Here is a 20,367-nt window from a genome sequence, read left to right as displayed (position 1 = left end):
ACAGTTGCCTTATTTGCACAGTTCCACTCAATCACTTGGTAAGAGGTACAACACCATAGCTAGAAAGACCACACAAAAGCAATCTATTGCACCACACACATATATATTTCCTTTATTGTTTAGCTTTTTATCATTTAGTTTCTCACTTGTATATGTCTTATCTCCTCTTCTGGATGGTGAGAACTCAGTCAAGATAAAGGTCATATTTTGTATTACTTTGAGTCTTGCACAGCATCAAGCACAGTGTCTTTTAGTAGAAATTTATTCAATATTGACTGAATGTTTCCTTCATTTCAGCACTTCCCATTGTGAATGGTGCCGAGGGCCCATGTTTGGTGAAGGTTTTCGCATTATCCGATCCTTCGATGTTTTTGGAATAACGCAGTTTCCTGTTATGTTTCATGTCTGTTCTTCTGCTTGCTATGGACAAGTGAAGCAAAGCAGTTAAGTTTTTGATACTAATTCTGGTAAAAAAAAAAAAAGTAATTGTTATGAGTTGACAAGAGAATGAGAGTCTATTATTCCCACTGTAAAAGCCAATAACGTCTGTGTAGCTAGTAATTCATCTCTTTGAGAAGACACGTTCTGTGTGGAAGACATAAATGTCTTCTCATCTGAATCCTCTGTATAATCCGAGCACCTTATGAAAGTCTGTGATTGTTAGCAAATTGTTGCAGAAAAAGTACTCAAGAAGGATTTGTAAGGGTCCTTAGATTTCAATCAAGATCTAGAAAATTTCTTTCAGTGCATTTTTACTATAAAAAGAAAAATGTTAGAATTCTTCACAAAAAAGGACTTTATCTTACAACTAGTCTTTCCATGCATCCATTCTAAGTGAGGAGATAAACATGTAAATATCACCTGTAGGGTTTGTGGCTCATACAAAGTCATGCATCCATGTTCTCAATGATTGTGAATTTCTGTGAAAATCTGTCCACGGCCAGCCATCCCAATTTTGAATTGCTTTGGGGAATAAAAGATTGATTTCAGGCCCAATTTTAGTTGTTTGACTTCATTACTCAAGCTCTTAGAAAACTGCTACAATCCCCAACAGCTACCTTGACCCTCATCTCATTCAACTGAGATCCTGGGCATTGTCCTGATCCCACAGGCTGGTACCAGCATTCACCAAGGCCTTTAGTAATAGCATGACAAGAAAATGAAGCAAAATTTACAAAATTACACTGAAAAGCTTCATGCAAATACAAGAGAATTTGAGGCTTTAAAAATTAATGTTTAGTGAGAGTAATGTGAAAGAGCATTTTGATATAACAAACAATTTTAAAATGACATGTAACTGCTTCATAATAGCATACCTTTTACGTAGTTATCTTAAATCTAAAGCATCGTTGCTAATTAGATTTTGTGAAGTGAAATAATTTAAGTATGTAATGCTATCTTATCATCAGAAAGTCAGAAAATACACACTGTATCAGGTTTGTGTGTATCATTTAATAATATCATTTAAATCAAAGATTAAATAAACCAGGCGGAATAATTTTTCTGACTGCTGATTTCAATAAATTGAGATACTTACATTCCCCTTGAGACTTGGTTTGATTTTAAGCAGGAATAGGTAAACTTTGCCTAAGAAGTATGCACTGTATTCTCCAGCAAAAGAATAAAATTATTTGCAATAGGAGAACTGCCATATCACATGTGTAATCCAGAAGGGGATATTTATAGTAAGATAACAAATAAATTCATTAAACATATACCACAATTAGAAAACAAGATTGAATACTAGAGACATGTAGTCTATTAATAATCACCCTGGTCCCTGACATACTTCTTGGGGGAAGAAATATATATATTCATTCATTCAGGAAATGTTGGCTTTGAGTTTGAGTAACTGGGTGGTGTCATATTCAGATAGGAATAAACAAGAATAGGTTTCAAGGGAAATGACGGTATCTTAGAGACATTGCAAATTTCAGGTATACAAAAATCACGATCTCATTATTTTATTTTCCCATGGTTAGAGTAAACCCTGAAATCTAAGTGATTTCTTACAGAGTTTTAAAAAATAAAAGTGTGTTTTTAAACATGAAGGTTAGACATATTTATTACAGAAATAGTAGAAAATACAATTAAGCCTAAGAAGTAAAATCCAAAACTCCTCATAATCTCACTAAAAAAAAAAAAACAAAAACCAAACCCATTGCTGTCGAGTTGATTCCAACTCATAGCGACCCTATGGGACAGAGTAGAACTGCCCCATAGGGTTTCCAAGGAGCGCCTGGTGGATTTGAACTGCCAACCTTTTGGTCAACAGCCATAGCTCTTAACCACTACTCCACCAGGGTTTCTGTAATCTCACTATCCAATGAAAACCAGATATAATTTTGACATGTAGATATGTGTAGGCACACACACATTTATATAACATATTAGTCTTTTTAAAAACTGGGATTATCTGCCACATACCACACAGAAAAGTTAATGTGAAAATAGTCTGTGATAAGTTAAAAATGTATACTATAAACCCTTAAAGCCAACCCCCTAAAAAAGGTATAAATAATAAGCCAAAAATAAATAAATAAATGAAATCATTAAAAAATACTCAGTTTAAAAGGAAGAAGATGAAGAAGGGGGAGGAGAACAAATAACAGATTGGACTAATCAAAAACAAATAGGACAATGACGGATTTAAATCCAGCCATATCAATAATCATGTTAATGTAAATTGTCTAAACACTCCAGTTTGAAGGACTGAATTTGTAAGATTGGATTAAAAAACAACTCTCAAGTATATGTTGTCTGCAAAAAAAAAAAAAAAATTGGGTTTCGGCTCCTGGGAAGGTTAGGCATTTATGAGAAATAGAAACTGAGGTTTCGGATTGCTAATATGGGGCTCAGCATGAGTGACTCTGTTTTGGGCTGAGTTAAAGTCATGTTAAAGTAGCCCTGGTGGCGCAGCGGTTACGGGCTGACTGCTAACCAAAAGGTCAGCGGTTTGAACCCACCAGCTGCTCCTCAGGAAAAGATGTAGCAGTTTGCTTCTGTAAAGATTACAGCCTTGGAAACTCCATGGGACAGCTCTACTCTGTCCTATAGGGTTGCTATGAGTCGGAAGGACTCGACAACAGGTTAACACCCACCTACTCATTTGTTCTTGTTTTCTTTTTCTCACAAGGCAGAAATGAGAATTTGAGGCAACACAAATGAAGGTATTACTAAGACAGGGAGCAAAGGCCCTGAGATCGGAGGGTACCTGTTTGAGAAATAGCGAAGAGACTGGTGTGGTTAGAGGAGAAGCAAGTAAAAGATAGTCTATACTATCAGGGAGGCAATAGGGGGTTGAGTGTGGAACCTAGAGACTTAGTAAGACAAGGAACAGAGGGGCCCCCAAATCTGCAAACCAAGTAACAAGCAATGGACCAGGGCTCAGAAACAAAGCCATTCCCCAGAACAATAATAGCTCACAAACTTCTTTAAAGTTGCCTTTCAGAAGCAGTTGGAGAAACAGGCCCAGGGACATGCACAGAACATCCACCTGTGACCACTGTGTGACCTTCCACCAGGGGCAGTGAGGGGCTGCAGCCCCAGCTGGGGAATCGAACCCGGGGAGTGAAAGACTGTGCAGGGCAACATCCCATAATAAGTCCTGTTTTTTTTTTTACTAACCCCAGGGGCCTCCAGGACAACGGCCATCTTGGAAAACTGCTGTGCACACACCTTAGTTAACATATCCCCGCCTGTGTCTATGAATAAACATAAATCTTTTCCTGCCCAAGAACTTTTAGAAACTCAGGCCTGTCATTTGTTCTGTGAGATGAGGGTAAGTGTTGCTCTAGGCCCTCCTCATTTCCGCTTGCAAGCCTCTTCAATAAAGCTTTGCTCATGTGGGGAAAAAAAAAGAAACTCCTGTTAAACACAAAAATGCTAATGGATTAAAAGCAAAAAGATAGTATGGTGGTTAGTCTTATCTGTAAACGTGACGAAGCTGTGTTGTTGTTGTTAGCTGCTGTCAAGTCGACTCGACTTGTGATGCATAATACATAATACAGCAGAGCAGATGACCTTATGAACAATGAAATATTGCCCAGTTCTGCATCATCTTCACAATTACCAGCATGTTTTTTTTTTTTTTTTTGAGTCCATCATTTCTGCTATTGTGATCTTACCAAGGATCTCCCTCTGCTTTGCTGGCCCTCTCCTTCACCAAACACAATATCTCCCTCCAGCAACTGGTCTTTCCTGATGACATGTCCAAAGCAAGTGAGTGAGACACTGTTCTGTTGTGATCTGTCAGGTTTTCATTGGCTCATTTTCAGAAGTAGATATCCAGGTCTTTCCTCCTAGTCTGTCTTAGTCTGAAAGCTCAACTGAAACCTGTTTACCATGGGTGACCCTGCAACATACCTTTCAGCATCATAATAACATGCAATCACCACATTACCACAGACTGACAGATGGATCATGGGCTAAGCTATAAAAAAAAAAAACTATAGAACCTAGTTATTTAATCAAATGCTAACACAGGTGCCCTGAAGTTATTTTGTAAGTGTGGTTAACATCTACAATCAATTGCCCCTAAGTAAAGGAGATGACTTGATAATGTGGGTGGGCTTAATCAAATCTGTTGAAGGCTTTAAGAACAAAAACTGAGGTTTCCTGGAGAAGAAGAAATTCTACGTCAAGACTGTAGCATAAGGGAGGTGGAGCCAACATGGCACTATAGATAGAAGCACCGCATCGTCCCTCCACAGCAAAGACTTGAAAAGGTAAGTAAAATAGAGACAAATGTCAATCTTGGAACCCTAAGCATCAAGTGAAGACATAAATAACTCAACCAAGCACCGAACAGAATAAGGAACTGACAGAACAGACAGCGAGGAGAGATATGGCGTGGAGGTCCCCTGTCACCTAACACAGCATGGATTCACCATCTTGGACTCCTCGGCCACCAAGAACGGTGGACAGGGAGTATGGGTAGACAGCATCAAAGAGCTCCCAGCAGGAGACAGAGCACCTGGTAACCAGCGATACATGCTTTCCCACCTCCCACCCTTCTTCCCTCTGCTTGGCCTCTACTGTTTCCTGACAGGCCAAGTGTCACTCGGCCAGGGAGGTGCCAGCTCCTTGCCACTTGGATTCGCCCTGCTCACACCAGTCGGCTCCTTCAGTGCCTTTTTTGTTGTTGTTGCTTTTTTCAGCTTCTTTTAGTTTCTTCTCTCTTTCTCACCTCCTTCCCTCCTTTTCTCTTGAACACCTGGCTCTGTGTGCCATTTCTGCTCCTCGACAGGCTGTGAAGTGCTGCTCAGGTTGGAAACCACTTCCCCATCTGTACCACCACACTGGTGGGATGGCTGGGGGCATTTTTTTTTTCTTTTCTTTTTCTTCATTTCTCAGTTTCTTCTCTCTCTCTACTTTCTTCTCCTGTCTCTTGCATACCTGGCACTGTGTGCCATCTCTGCCCCTTCTAGATGGGCTATGCAGTGTCACTCAGCTTCGAAGCCACTTCCAGTCTCTGCCACCAAGTCACTGGACTCCTTTGGGGATTTTTTTTTCTTTTCTCCATTTCTTCTCTCTCTCTACCATCCTTCCCTTCTTGTCTCCTGAACACCTGGCCCCATGTGCCATCTCTGTTCCTTCTTGACAGGCTGTGCAGTGCCACTCGGCTGGGGATCTGCCTTCCAGTGGGCTCCCTTGCGGCATTTTTTTCTTTTCCTCAATTTTTTGTCTCTCTCTACTTTCCTTCCTCTCAACCACTTTGCATTTTTTTCCTTTGGTTTCTTGTCTCTCTTTACATTCCCTCCATTCCTTTCTACTGATGACCTAACTGCATGTGCCTTTCTCTCTCCTTTATTTTTAAGTCTAGTTTCTTATCTCTCTGTCCCGTCCTTCCTTTCCTTTCTCCTGCCCACCTAGCTGTGTGTGCCCTACCTTTCTCTTCTTGACAGGCTGTGCCTCACCACCTGGCTAGAAAGTCACTGGCACACGACTTCCCAGGTCTGCACCACTCCAATGGCAGGCTCCCTCAGCACTTTTTTTTTTGGCTCCTGTTTCTCTCCTTTCTCTTCTTTCCCACACCCACTTAGCTCCACACATCACAATCCCTCCCTTCCTCCTGCTTATTAGCACTGTGAGCTATGCATTGCACTCCTGCATAGCACAGCTAGAGTCTACTGGAACCTGCCTTGCTGTGACCCCTGGCCCCGCCCTGTCAGCCCCAGTACATGCCACAAATGACCCATCCCAGCCCCTCCCCTTCTGTTGGACCTACCCTGCTGCACCATAGCTAAACAACTGGCTCTGCCATTGGACAAGGTGGTGAGAAGTACTGTGCCCACAGATGAGCAAATAACAAAGAACACCCACCCATTTGCTCAGACATAACCAAAAAAAAAAAAAAAAAAAAGCAGGATGAAACAAAAAAATCTACAATCAGCTAGTGAAAAAAAAAAACTACTAAATGTCCTGAAGAGAGCAGACCATATCAAAACATAAAAAAGTGGGGCGGGGGGCACAGAATGGTTCTAGTAGGCATTCAAATAAAACACTGGATGATCTTCCAGTAGAAGAAAAGGCACTGGAACTATGTGATAAGGAATTCAAATCTTTAATATGCAGAGCTATCTAAGAATTGAAGGAAAAAGCTGACAAAAATGAGGAAAAAATAGCCAAAATCATGGAAAAGACAGACAAAATCATGGAAGAGTCAGATAAAAAAAAAAAAAGAATTCAGGAAAATAATACAGGCATAAAATGTCAAAATAAAATCACAACTAGAAATCATACAAAAATAGCAATTAGAAATCCAAAAGATAAACAAGATTTGAGAAATGGTCAATGTCATAGAGGTTTGAGGAGCAGGTTTAAAACAATGGAAGACAGGATCAGAGAAAGTGAACACAAATACTTGGATACCACTTCGTTTGAGGAAAAATCAGAGAAAAGAATGAAGAAATCCTGAGAATGATGTAGGATACAATCAGAAGCAAAAATATGCAAGTGATTGGAGTTCCAGAACAGGGGTGGAAAACAGAAAAAGAAACAAGATCATTTAAGAATTGCTGACAGAAAACTTCCCTAATATCATGAAAGATGAAAATCTGATCATCCAAGAAGCTCAACAAACCCCATATAGGAGAGACCCCAAAGAAAATCACCAAGGCATATCATAATTGCATTCGCTAGAACCAAAGACCAAAAAAAAAAAAGAATCCTGAGAACAGCTCAAGAAAAATGAAAAGTCACATACAGAGGGGAAACAGTAAGACTAAGCTCTGATTACCAGTCAGAAATCATAAAAGCAAGAAGGCAATGGGATGACATATATAAAACCTTGAAAGAAAAAAACTGCCAACCAAGAATAATATATCCTGCAAAGCTCTCCCTCAAATATGATGGTGAAATTAGGACATTTCCGGATAAACAGAAATTAAGGGAATATGTAAAAACCAAACCACACTTAAAAAAAAGAAAATAACATATTGTAGAGGCTGTAGGAAGACTGGAACTCTTATACACTGCCGGTGGGAACGCAAAATCAAACAACCATTTTGGAAAAAGATATGGCGCTTCCTTAAAAGCTAGAAATAGAAATACCATATGATCCAACAATTCCACTCCTAGGAATACATCCTAGAGAAATAAGAGCCATCACATGAATAGACATATGAACGTTCATGTTCACTGCAGCACTGTTCACAATAGCAAAAAGATGGAAACAACCCAGATGCTCATCAACAGAGGAATGGATAAGCAAACTATGGTACATAGACACAATGGAGTACTACACAACAATAAAGAACAATGGTGAATCTGCAAACTGTCTCACAACATGGATGAATCTGGAGGGCATTATGCTGAGTGAAATAAGTCAATCACACAAGGACAAATATTGTATGAGTCGACTACTATAAAAACTCATGAAAAGGTTTACACACAAAAAGAAACCATATTTGATGGTTACAAAGGAGGGGAAGGGTGGGGATGGAAAATTACTAAATAGACAATAGATAAGTGATAACTTTGTTTAAGGATAAGACAGTACACAATACTGGGAAAGCCAACAACTTGTACAAGGCAAGGTCATAGAAGCTCCATAGGCACATTGAAACTCCCTAAGGAACCCAACCAGTTACTGCCCTAAGGACTATGGGGACCATGGTCTCAGGGAACATCTAGCTCAACTGGCATGACAGAGTTTATAAAGAAAATGTTCTACATTCTGCTTTGGTGTGCAGTGTCTGGGGTCTTAAAATCTTGTGAGTGGCCATCTAAGATACTCCACTGGCTTCATCCTATCTGGAGCAAGAGAGAATGAAGAAAACCAAAGATACAAGGGAAAGACTAGTCCAAAGGACTAACGGACCACAACTACTGCAGTCTCTACCAGACTGAGTCCAGTGCAACTAGACAGGTGTTCAGCTACCAGCACTGACTGCTCTGACAGGGATCACAATAGAGGCCCAGGACAGAGCTGGAGAAAAATGGAGAACAAAATTCTAACTCACAAAAAAATACCAGATTTACTGGCCTGACAGAGACTGGAGAAACCCCAAGAGTATGGTCCCTGGCCACCTTTTTAGCCCAGTAATGAAGTCACTCCTGAAGTTCACCCTTCAGCCAAAGATTAGACAGACCCATAAAACAAAATTGGACTAATGGGCACACCAGCCCAGGGCCATGGACTAGAAGGCAGGAGGGCACAGGAAAGCTGGTAATGGGGAACACAAGGTAGAGAAGAGGAGAGTGTTGACATGTCATGGGGTTGGTAACCAATGTCACAAACCAATCTGTGTACTAATTGTTTAATGAGAAGCTAGTTTGTTCTGTAAACCTTCATCTAAAGTACAATTATAAAAAAATAATTAAAAAAAAAAAAAAAGACAGCAGCATAAAATCCTTCCTTAGTTTCCAGCCTGCCTGTCTGTTCGGCAGATTTCAGAATGGTCAGGTTCTCTGGAGAACACTGACTGCTACATATGGGAAATGTTATACCATGCTAATACTAATCAAACTGAATGAGAATGAAGAGGCGCAATCACCACCAGTTCTAGAAGTATTAAAAGGACAACAGGGAATATTATGAACGACATTGTTAGTAAATATAACAACTCTGATAAGATGGTAATTTTCTTGAAAGATGCAAGTTTAAAGGCTCATTTACTACATAAAACCCATTGCCATCCAGTCGATTCCAACTCATAGTGACCCTATAGGACAGAATAGAACTACCCATAGGGTTCCAAAGAATGGCTGGTGGATTCGAACTGCTGATCTTTTGGTTAGCAGCCAAGTTTTTAGACAATCTGAAAAGCCCTAGATCTATTTTTAAATTGAAATTTTAGTTAAAACCCTACCCACAAAACTCCTGGCCGACATAGCTTCACCGAGAAATTCTACCAAACTTTCAAGAAAGAAATACCTATTCTGTCCAAACTCTTCCAAAAAATTGAAGAAGAGAAAATACTTCACAATTCATTTTGTAAGTCCAGTTTATCCTGATACTAAATCCAGGCAAAGATATTACAACAGAAGAACTATAAACCAATACCTCCCACGTATAAATAAAAAAATTCTAAACAAAATTTTAGCAAATTAAATATAACAACATATTAAAAAATTGTTACATCATGACCAAATGGGGATTATCTCAGGAATACAGGGCTGGTTTAACATTCAAAAATCAATCCATGTAACTCACTACATTAACAAACTAAAAATGGAATACCATGTGATCACGTCAGTAGACTGAGAAAAAGCATCTGACAAAACCCAATAGCCGTTCTTCATAAAAACTCTCAGTAAACTCGGGACAGAAAAGAACCTCCTCAAGTTAATCAAGGGCATATATGAGAAATCCACGTCCGGTATCAAACTGATTGATGAGAGACTGAGTGCTTTCTTTTTAAAATCAGGCACAAGATATGGTTGCCCGCTCTCGCCACTTCCATTCTACATTGTGGTGGAGGTTCAAGCCAGTGCAATCAGGCAGTAAAAAGAAATAAAAGGCACCCATACTGGAAAGGAAGAAGCAAAACTCTCCATTGACAGACAATATGATCATCTATATAGACAATCTGGTGAAATTTACAAAAAAGCTACTAGTGAGTTTAACAAGGTCACAGGACACAAGATCATTATACAAAAATAAATCGTATTTCTATAAAGCCCCGGTCGTGCAACGGTTAAGAGCTCTGTTGCTAACCAAAAGGTCAGCAGTTCAAATCTACCAGCTACTCCTTGGAAATCACATGGGGCAGCTCTACTGTGTCCTATAGGGTCGCTGTGAGTCTGAATCTACTGGATGGGAATGGGTTAGCAACAACTGAAAATTGAAATAAAAACAATATGACTTAAAATAATATAAAAATATGAATACTTAGGGATAAATCTGACAAACAATTTGAAAGACCTGTTCACTGAAAACTACAAAATATTTCTGAGATAAAGGCCTAAAAAAAAATTTTTTTTTTTTTTAATGGAGAGATATATCTTGTTCATGGATTGGAAGACAATATTGTTGAGATGTCAATTCTATCCAAACTGATCTATAGATTCAGTACAATTCCAAAGTACCGAAAATCGCTAAAACAAACAGGGCTAACACTACCAATGGTTGCACTTTGGTCATTTCCCTGGAGAAAAGTCACCCAATCTCTTCTGAGAATGTAAAGGTATTCTGGTGGCCATGTGGAGAAGGGGACTGAGCTGGGTCTCAGCATTTGGCATCATATTGAAAGTTAATTCCTATTTCAGTATGATGGATTCGCCCTCCACTGTGCCTGGTAACTCCCGCTTCTAGACTTCTTGATTTACCCTCTCCAGACAACAAACCTACAGATTTCTGCCAACATAGTACTCAGCAGTGGTGAAGCATCTAGAGATTTCAATCTACTCAAATAGCTTTTGCTCTTTCTTCCATATTTTCCTTTCCCTCCCTCCCCTGCCCACCAATTCCAGGGAAAATTGATGCTGTTCAGTCTTGAGTCTTTTGAGGCTTCTGCTCTGTAAATTGTGTTGATTCCCAGCTGTCGTCACTGCCAGCTTATCTTCCAGCGGTCCAAGCCTTGTTAAATCAGCGCCATTTATCCTTCTGTTTTCAGCTTCCGAAACTGTGGTGCTATTGTTTTCTCTCTTCTTCTAGTCCTTCTGGAATTACACCCTTAGAAATTCCTTTTATAATTTTATTTGAGTTTGGAGAGAAAAATCAATTAGATGAGTGCACTTAATATGCCATTTATACCCAGAAACTCTTATCATTATTGCTGAGTAAAATAAGCAAAATACAGAACAGCATAGGATTATTTATGGTTTTCTTTTTAAGTGTGTTTATGCATGTATTTCTCATTTTGTGCATGTGATTATTGAATCTTGGTATCTGGGTTAAAAAAACACAATGCAGATATTAGCCAATGCATAAAAATTTGTATATACCTAACACATTTTATTCTGTTTTGTTTGTCTAAGAAAGATGAAATCAAAACCATAATTAAGGCTTTGACTTAAAATATACCATAAATAAAAGATAATTTTGTACTAGTCAACAAATGTTAGCTAGAAGAATGTTCTGCTGTATTAAACTTGTCCTGCAAAAAACAATTGACAATGGAATACTATGCAATGATAAAGAACAATGATGAATCTGGGAAACATCTCACAACATGGATGAATCTAGAGGGCATTATGCAGAGTGAAATAGGTCAATGACAAAAGGACAAATACTGTATGAGTCAGCTATTACAAAAACTCATGAAATGGTTTACACACAGAAAGAAACAATCTTTAATGGTTGGGGGTGGGGTGGGGAGGGAAGGACACTAATTAGATAGTAGGTAAGTCGTAACTTGGGTGAAGTGTAAGACAGTGCACAATACTGGGAAAGTCCGCACGACCCGACCAAGGCAAAGTCATAGAAGCTTCACAGACATATCCAAACTCCCTAAGGGATCAAGTTACTGGGCTGAGGGCTGGGGACCATGGTCTTGGGGGACAGCTAGCTCATAGTTTATAAAGAAAATGTTCTACATCCAATTGTGGTGAGTAGCATCTGGAGTCTTAAAAGGCTGCGATCTAAGATGTCCTCTAAGATACATGGACCAAAGGAAAATGAAGAAAACCAGAGACACAAGGGAAAGATTGAGGTCTCACAGAGACTGGAGAAACCCCAAGAGTAGAGCCCCCAGACACTGTTGTAACTCAGTACTAAAGTCACTCCCGAGGTTCAACCTTCAGCTCCACAGGGCTAACAACACCACACATGAGGAATGAGCTTCATAGTTCAATCATTTATACGAAACCAATGGGCACACCAGCCCAAGAGCAAAAACGAGAAGGCAGGAAGGCACAGGAAACTTGGATGAATGGGAACAGGGAACCTGGGGTGGAGAAGGGGAGAGGACTGACACATCGTGGGGTTGGCAACCAATGTTACAAAACAATTTGTGTATTAACTGTTCAGTGAGAAACCAATTTGCTCTGTCAACTTTCACCTAAAGTACACACACAAAAAAAGATAAAACAATTGAGCAATTGGTAATTAGAATTTCTCCTGATTGGCTCTTGGGAGAATATAAGTCAATGAGACTACGTTTTACTACCCCCACATCCCTCTGACATTACAAACTCGGTAGAGTAGACTCAGCCAGGAACAGAAAGAAATTCTGATGGGCAAGAGCTTGAATGTCAGTCCCGTACGGTTGGTTACACCCATTCAGTTCAGATGAAATTGGAGATGCAACCCTATCTCTTTTCCAATAGGAAACATGGGTACCTGTGCAGGCCTAGGTGTAGCCATTGTGCATCCATTGTAACCCCCACATCCAATGTAATTTCCAGAGGTTCCTTGTCCAAAACATTTCAATAAATAGGCTCTTTCCTTTCCTTATCTTTCATTCTCCCTCTCTCCCTCATTTCATTTCTTTCTTTCATCCTTTCAATATTTTCTCTCTCATTCCAGGTGTAGAGAATGTTTTAATTCAATTAAAACAAGTAGTTGAATTAGGGCAAATTGACATAGGCTGTCTGTAAAATACACAAGATAATCTCAAAGTCATTCCTGTAACAACGAATGTGTGTATCTTTGTATGTGTGTATCTATATACACACAGAAAAGGGCTGGAAGGAATGATCTGGGTGGTAAACAAGGGGGAATGGGACCTAGAGGTTGGGAATCTGGTCTTTCACTTTCTGTTACATGCCCTTATTATTTCAATTTTTAAATTATTTATTACTCATAAAAATAAGTTTTTAAAAATGTGTACAGGATCATATAATGGTGTCACTTTGCTTCTTTCTTCCTTCAACCATATATCACAAACATCTTCCCATGTTATTATATCCAATATTCTTCTGCAAATATTACTTTTGATGATTACATAGTATTCCATCATTTCAGATGTTATTATGGATGCGCCCTAATTTACTTATCTAGTATTTTCTTCTTAATCAATTATATCCAGTTTTTTTACTGCTATAAACAGAAATTTGATGAAAATTCCTAACGGTAAATATTTACCAGAATCTATACTTGTTTTTACTTAATTTTAGTTTTGACTTTAAACAACAAACATTTATTATCTCAAAGTTTACTGGGTCAGGAACCCATGTTTAGCAGCTTAGCTGGGTGCATGTGGCTCCAGATTTCTCGTGAGGTTGCAGTCAAGCTCTCTGCTGGGGCCGTGGTCTCAACTGACGTCCTGACTGGCTTGATCAGGCAGTCAAGCTTTCAAGGGAATGAATAACAGGAGGCAAGGATCACTGGAGCCATGTTAGAGGCGCTACCACATGCCCTTTTTGTATCACTGAACATTTTTTCTCTTGATAGAATCCATCATCCTGTGTGGTTGACACAGAGATATGCTTCCCAGATCCCCCTTCAAAGAAGGGCCTGTAGCCCCAACTCTTGGGAGGTCAACAGATGGTGTCCAGCTGTCAGCATCTTCAGGGAGCCTCAATAATAAAGATCACTTCACCCAAGGGCAAGTCCTTGCTGAGGTGGCTATTCAAATGCAACCAACCTGCCATCAGATGGCAATTTGATCTATCCAGGAAATGACACCATTTTGAGGGCTCAGAGTTACCTACTGTGTTGGTGGATTGGGCACTCAGCAGTGGTAACCTTGAAAAGAAGAAGTCCATGCCCATGGATAACCTCCATACATGACACTTGAACATGAGCCCACTGAGTAATGACTGAAGAGGCTGGGCAAAGAGGCTGCCTCTCATCTATAGAGGGGTCATCTGATCCACTTAATTTTTGAGAGCTTCCTCTTCATTTTTTTTTCCTCTTCAATGGGGGCTCTTTGATGAGTTACTTGATTTTAATTTCTGGCATTAAAATTGCTGGGTCAGAGATTATGCAAAGGTTTAAGAGCTTTTATGTGAATGATGAAATTGCTCTTCCTATCAATTTACCTTTTCACCAGCCAAGTATGAAATGCCGTTTTCCTCAAACCCACATCATCACTGATTTTAGTCAATTAGACAAAAATTGTATATGATTCCATTAACTTATTTTATTACTATTAAAGTTGATTTTGGCTCCATGTTAAATAGTCATGTTTACACCATCTTTTTGATTTGCCTTTTATGTCTTTTTCTATTGGTATGTCCATCTTATTGATTCACAACATTTCATAGATATTAAACATATTAATACTTTGTCAAGTATGAGAAAAATATTTTTCTCTGTGCATTGCTTACCTTTAATTTTATTTGAAATTTTTTTACATGAAGATTTTAAATTTTAGTTTGTAAAAATCTATCAATATATTGTTTTTCTTCTTTATTGCTAGGCTTAGTAAGTCTTTCCTCATCCCCCAAATTACAGAAATGTTGCCCTATGTTGTATTTATTTAACATTTTAATCCTGATTCATCTCAAATTGACTTTAGTATAATAAGTAAGGTATGGTGTTAAAATTTAAGGCTTTCTAGAATTCTGGGTCGTTGTGTCCTCATTATCACTGAGTCTTTGCCCCATCCATTTGAACTTCTGCCTTTATGAAACACTAGATTCTTATACATTGGGCCTTTTTTTCACTTTCTATTCTGCTCCATTTGTCCATTTGATGCCAATACCACACTGTTTTAATGACTTTTAATCAAAATCACATCTTAATATATCTGGTTTATCAAGTTCCCACTCATTGCTATCCTTATTCAATATTTTTAAACTACTCTTGCACCTTTATTTCTATATAATAATTATTACAACCTTTAGGATTGTTTTGTTTTAACCCTCCCCCCCCCCCGCAATAAACTGTTTTGGATGTTGGTTCAAGTCACCTTAATTTGAAGAGAATTGACACCCACACGACATTATCATCTCCCCATTCAGGAACACACCATGTAACTTCATTTGTATAATAATGAGATGATGATGATGATGCAGTCATTGGGATCTGCTTCTGTATGACTAGTAATGTTTATGATAAAACCTATGCATCCTATTTGGGAGCTGTCATCATGGATGCTTCATTGCTTATGCATTTACTCAAAAAGTAGAGTTTTCAAGTGCAAAATTTTGGTCTATTTTGCTCCACGGAAGATTCTGCCTTCCTCTGAAAACCTGGATGCCAGCTCTGCTTGCTCTCTGCTCTGTCCTTTCGGCTGCACTGGAACTCAGGGTTGGGGTGGGGGGTGGGGACAGGGGAGGAATCAGCCTTCTCTGATGACTGTGGTAAGAGGCAGGGAACAGGAGGACAGTGCTTCTAACCCCCTTTGCTGGAGATTGTCATTTCCTACTTGGAATCTAAGGGTGGAAAAGTATCTCCTTGTACATCCCATGGGATATTAGATGTCCCCTGGCCAGCAGACCCCAGGGGTAGCTCACTGGTATCAGTGCTTGATCATAAGTGCTGCACAGAGCACTTTACTTTGTCATATTTGACTCTCATCCAACCTGAGATCTTGTTCTTGATAATCTGACTTCCATAAACTGCCTTTCACACAACGCCCGATGAACAAAAACGTGCAAATATTACACAGTGTCATTGTCTGTCAGAGACTACAGGGGGTGGGCATGGGGAAGGGTCGGTCCTTAACCCAGGAAGTCCAGAGTGTTCTCCAGCCCAGGCTAGTGCAGCAGTAATGGACACTCAAAGTAGTACCATCCAAGGCCCCTGCTTCCTGCAAGCTCGAGGTCAGGTCCTGGGGCCCTGGAGTTTGCTTGCTCAGGAAGATCAGAGGAGTGTCCCCTTCTGTAGCGATGAGCATGCCCTCCGTAGGCCAACCACCCTCCTCTACTAATGCTCGCCCCCCCCACTTCTCTTCTTCTGTGTGAGTGGGCCAGTGGCATCACTAGGGTTACTGTCACCCAGTGCAGTAACTCATGGCGTCATCCCCCCACCCATGCTAATCACCACAATATTGTAGCTAAAACACCAGAAATTTTACAAAATCGGTGACTGTAAAAACAACAGCAGCAATGAAAACAGTATGTGCTTGCGGTGCATGTAGACGAACCCATGTGATTTAAAGCATCACTGTAATTGGGTAATAATGACAGCCCTGGAGTGCATTAGAGGGTTCAAAAAGTAGATTAGCATGGAGTTTTAGCCTTGTAGGTATATTGATACATGTAAACTGAGCTTACCAATTTTTTGGTTCATTGTTTTAACTACAGGGATGTTTTTATAAAAAAATAATAAATTTCTGCTGAAACACTTCACAAAAATTTTACAGACAGTCATTTTGGTGTCACCCCCTCTGACAGTGTCACCCAGTGTGGTCTGCACCCCCCTAGTGACACCACTGGAGTGGGCGCCCAGCTAGAAAGCCTCAGCGAGGAACATGTATGTAAGTGGAATCCCTCTAGTAAACAGACAGCTCAGCTTGGGCAGCCACCATGAGGTGGGGAAGTAAGAGGGTGAGAGTGATTCCTTCCCTTCCCAGAACCCAGTCCCAGGGTCCTCACCTCCAATAAGGTAAAGAAAAGCAGGGGTCAGGTGACTTCCCCAAGCCTCCTCAGCTCATAGCTGTTAGCTGCCATTGAGTCGTCCCCAACCTATGGCACCCCATATACAGAGGTCAAGTGAAACTTGCTCAGCATCAAAGCAACACGAAAGCCTTCACTGAGTGACAGGTGGTGGCTGTGCATGAGGCACACTGGTTAGGAACTGAGCCCACGTATCCCCCGTGGAAGGTGGGAATTCTACCATGGAACCACCACTGCCCTCCCTCAGATTATTACAGGACTGATAAAGTACTTGGGGTGGTGCCTGGCACCTCAGCTTATTACAGAACTGATAAAGTACTTGGTGCAGTGCCTGGCACAGAATAGGACCTAGAAAATGGTAGCTGTTACTTTTCATGTCGGAATGCCTGTCTCCCGAGGCCCAGTCCAATTCTCCCTTCCCCTGTACCATGATGGCTGCCTTCAAGGGCATCATGGGTATTGTTTTTTAATTAGATTTTAAATATGTATTTCTCCAATTTCTTCTTTTTTTTTACATTATAAGCGGATGACCTTTCTAATTGATTGGATGTCAGTTGAGGATCTCGGATTTTGTCGTCGTTGTTTGCATTTGGGTAGGGGGACGATGTAGAGACAAATGACAAAAATTGATCCCTCTTTCTATTTTCTCCAAGTTGTGCTCAGTTAAGCACTTTTAATCTTTAAATAGGATTCTGTTGGCTAGCGAGCAATGCAAATGTTTCAACTGCAATTAATCTCAGAAATCCGTAAGTCCATAAATCAAGAGTGCCAATCCATTCTGACCATGTGATCACTCTTTTCTAACATGCTAGGAACTCCTATTTTTCACCGAGAAGAAATGCTGTGCACTTCGTCAGAAATGGATACTGGAGGACATTTGTATGATGGGGCTGGGCAAAGACTTCAGTGTGTCCTGCTGCGTATCTCTGGGAATACCTGGAGACTGATTACTTTGCAAAGGAAGAAAGAAGATAGGTGGTAATCCTGTTAAATATTATTTGAGTAAAACATTCAAATTAGTGTTCCCCAGAAAACACACTTTTTCAGCTTAATTCAATTCACTAGTGATTTATTGAGCACCCAGTAGATGCCAGGCATGACACCAGGCCATCTGGATAAACACAATGTGGAATGTTTGATGACAGAGGTGTGCCCGGAGATGGCACAGGAGCACAGTGAAGGAGCACGGAGCCGACCCTGGGCATTCAGGGAAGGCTTCCTGAGGGTGTATCAACCAGGCAATCCAACTGAACACAGAGCATGAAACAGCACAGCCTGAGCTGGGAAAGACAGGTCGCTGCTGTAAGTGTACCAGTTGTCGTGCAATTGATTCCAACTCATGGCAACCCCATGTGTGTCTGAGCCGAATTGTGCTCCATAGGGTTTTCAATGGTTATGATCTTTGAAAGTAGATCAAAAGGCCTTTCTTGCAAGGCAACTCTGGGTGGATTTGAACTGCCAACCTTTCGATTTGTAGCCAAGCATTTAACCATTTGCATCGCCCAGGGATGCAGCTGTAAATATACAGCAGAGATTAATGAAAGACAGAGCTAGAGAAGTAAACAGGGCTGGATCACAAGACTCATATATCAATCTAAGGAGCTTGGATTTACTTATTAACTGATAAGAAGTCATCGAAAGGTTTTAACAGGAGAATAACATGATGACATATTATTTTAAATAGATGAGCCTGGTAAACATATAGAGGAAATTCAGAGAAGGTACTAAGTTTCCCAGCCAGGCACAGCAGTCATAGCAGGGAGGGGAAATTTCCGTAAATATTTAGAATATAAAATTGACAGGTTGAATGTCGAACATGAGAGAGAGAGGAGAATCTCTAGGATGATTCCCTTGATTTGTATTTCATGGGAGGGAGAAATATGAAAAAATCTTTACTTCACTCATCAATTCACCAAGCCTATAAATTTGTCATGGAAAAAAAAAAAGTTGCTGGACTGATCTTTCAAAATTCCATATTGCTTTCAATTTATACTCTCTTCTTCTCTGGGTACTAAGAGTTAAGGTCACTTTATAGAAAAGTCACATATAAAAATCGAGATTTGTCAAACGAAATAAGGATGATTATTCCCTTTATAAAAGGATTCTTTATTTATAAAATAGTTCTTAATGTGACATCTTTAAAATGTCAGTTCTAATACGATGTGATTTAATGTACTGTTCCTCAGAAACATGTATTTTATAAAACCAGACATATACATACTCTTGTTATTTTTTTTCCAATGTAAGTGGAAGGTCAATTTTTGGGGTATGCGTTCGTTCATTCATTAACAAATATGTATTTATCCCCTATGCTATTCCATACACTATTCTAAACACTTAAGTTTTATCAGCAAACAGAAAAAAAAAAACCCTGCCCTCACAGAGTTTACACTCTAATAAATTGTCTCTTTTTTCTTTTTAAAATAATATGCCATTAATCCTCTTGTTAGTTTTTAAGATATTTTCTACCACACTGCCTTGCATGTAACAAGCACTGTACTTACTTATTTGGATAAATTCGTAAAAGAACAGCAAAGAGACTCCAATATTACATAAATGATGTTGCCATTTTAGGAATTTAAATATTCTCTTTTTTCTAAATTCTATTTATTTTGTTGTTGTCATTGAGAATATACACAGTAAAACATACACAAATTCAACAATTTCTACATGTGCAATTCAGTGACGCTGATTACATTCTTTGAGTTGTGTAACCATTCTCTCCCTCCTTTTCTGAGTTGTTCCTCCCCTATTAACATAAATTCACTACCCCCTAAGGTTCCTGTCTAATGTTTTGAGTTGCTGTTGTCAATTTGATTCCATATAGATAGTTCTTTAAAAAACATTATGCTTGAGGCAGACTTTTTTTTTACTAGTAAGCTAAGTTATTGTTCAGGATTAATATGATTTCAGGGATTTTTTTTCTGAACATTTTAATTGTGCTTTAGGTGAAAAATTACATATCAGTTTCCCATTCAAGAGTTCATACACATGTTCTTCCGTGACATTGGCCGCAATTCCCACAATGTGTCAGCACTCTTCCCATTTCCACCTTAGGTTCCTTGTTTCCATTTGTTTAGTTTTCCTGCCCCTTCCTACCTTCTCATCTTTGCTTTTGGGCAAATGCTGCCCCTCTGGTCTCCTACAGTTGATTGTTCTAAGGAGTATATTCCTTGTGGGTGTTATTGTCTGCCTTTTGGCCTATTATCTGGTTGAAAATGATCTCTGGGAGTGGCTTCGGTTGAAAGTTAGAAGGATGCCTAGGGTCCGTAGTCTCAGATTGTTCCTCCGGTCTTTTTCAGACCAGTAAGTCTGGTCTTTTCTGTGAATTTGAATTTTTTTCTACATTTTTCTCCCACTCTGAGATCTTTTATTGTGTTCCTGGTTAGAGTATTCAGTAGCGGAAGCCGGGCACCATCTAGTTCTTTTGATCTCAGACTAGTGGAGGCTGTGGCTTATGTGGGCCATTAGTCC

General features: G+C 39.6%; 2 protein-coding genes across 2 annotated transcripts in view; one reads left to right on the top strand and one right to left on the bottom strand.

Moving 5' to 3' along the window:
• The window catches only part of LRRC63 (leucine rich repeat containing 63), a 74,208-nt gene extending 73,760 nt beyond the window's left edge, over positions 1 to 448 (top strand). The window contains exon 9 of the mRNA XM_049853353.1: positions 298 to 448. Coding sequence (XP_049709310.1) covers positions 298 to 448 — 151 coding nt within the window. The remainder of the gene's footprint in view (positions 1 to 297) is intronic.
• The window catches only part of RUBCNL (rubicon like autophagy enhancer), a 162,932-nt gene that overhangs the window by 2,912 nt on the left and 139,653 nt on the right, over positions 1 to 20,367 (bottom strand). The gene's annotated exons all lie outside the window — the stretch shown is intronic.

Source organism: Elephas maximus, chromosome 14, assembly GCF_024166365.1.
Source record: "Elephas maximus indicus isolate mEleMax1 chromosome 14, mEleMax1 primary haplotype, whole genome shotgun sequence".
NCBI lineage: Eukaryota > Metazoa > Chordata > Mammalia > Proboscidea > Elephantidae > Elephas > Elephas maximus.
This window is presented reverse-complemented; position numbering and strand designations above follow the sequence as displayed.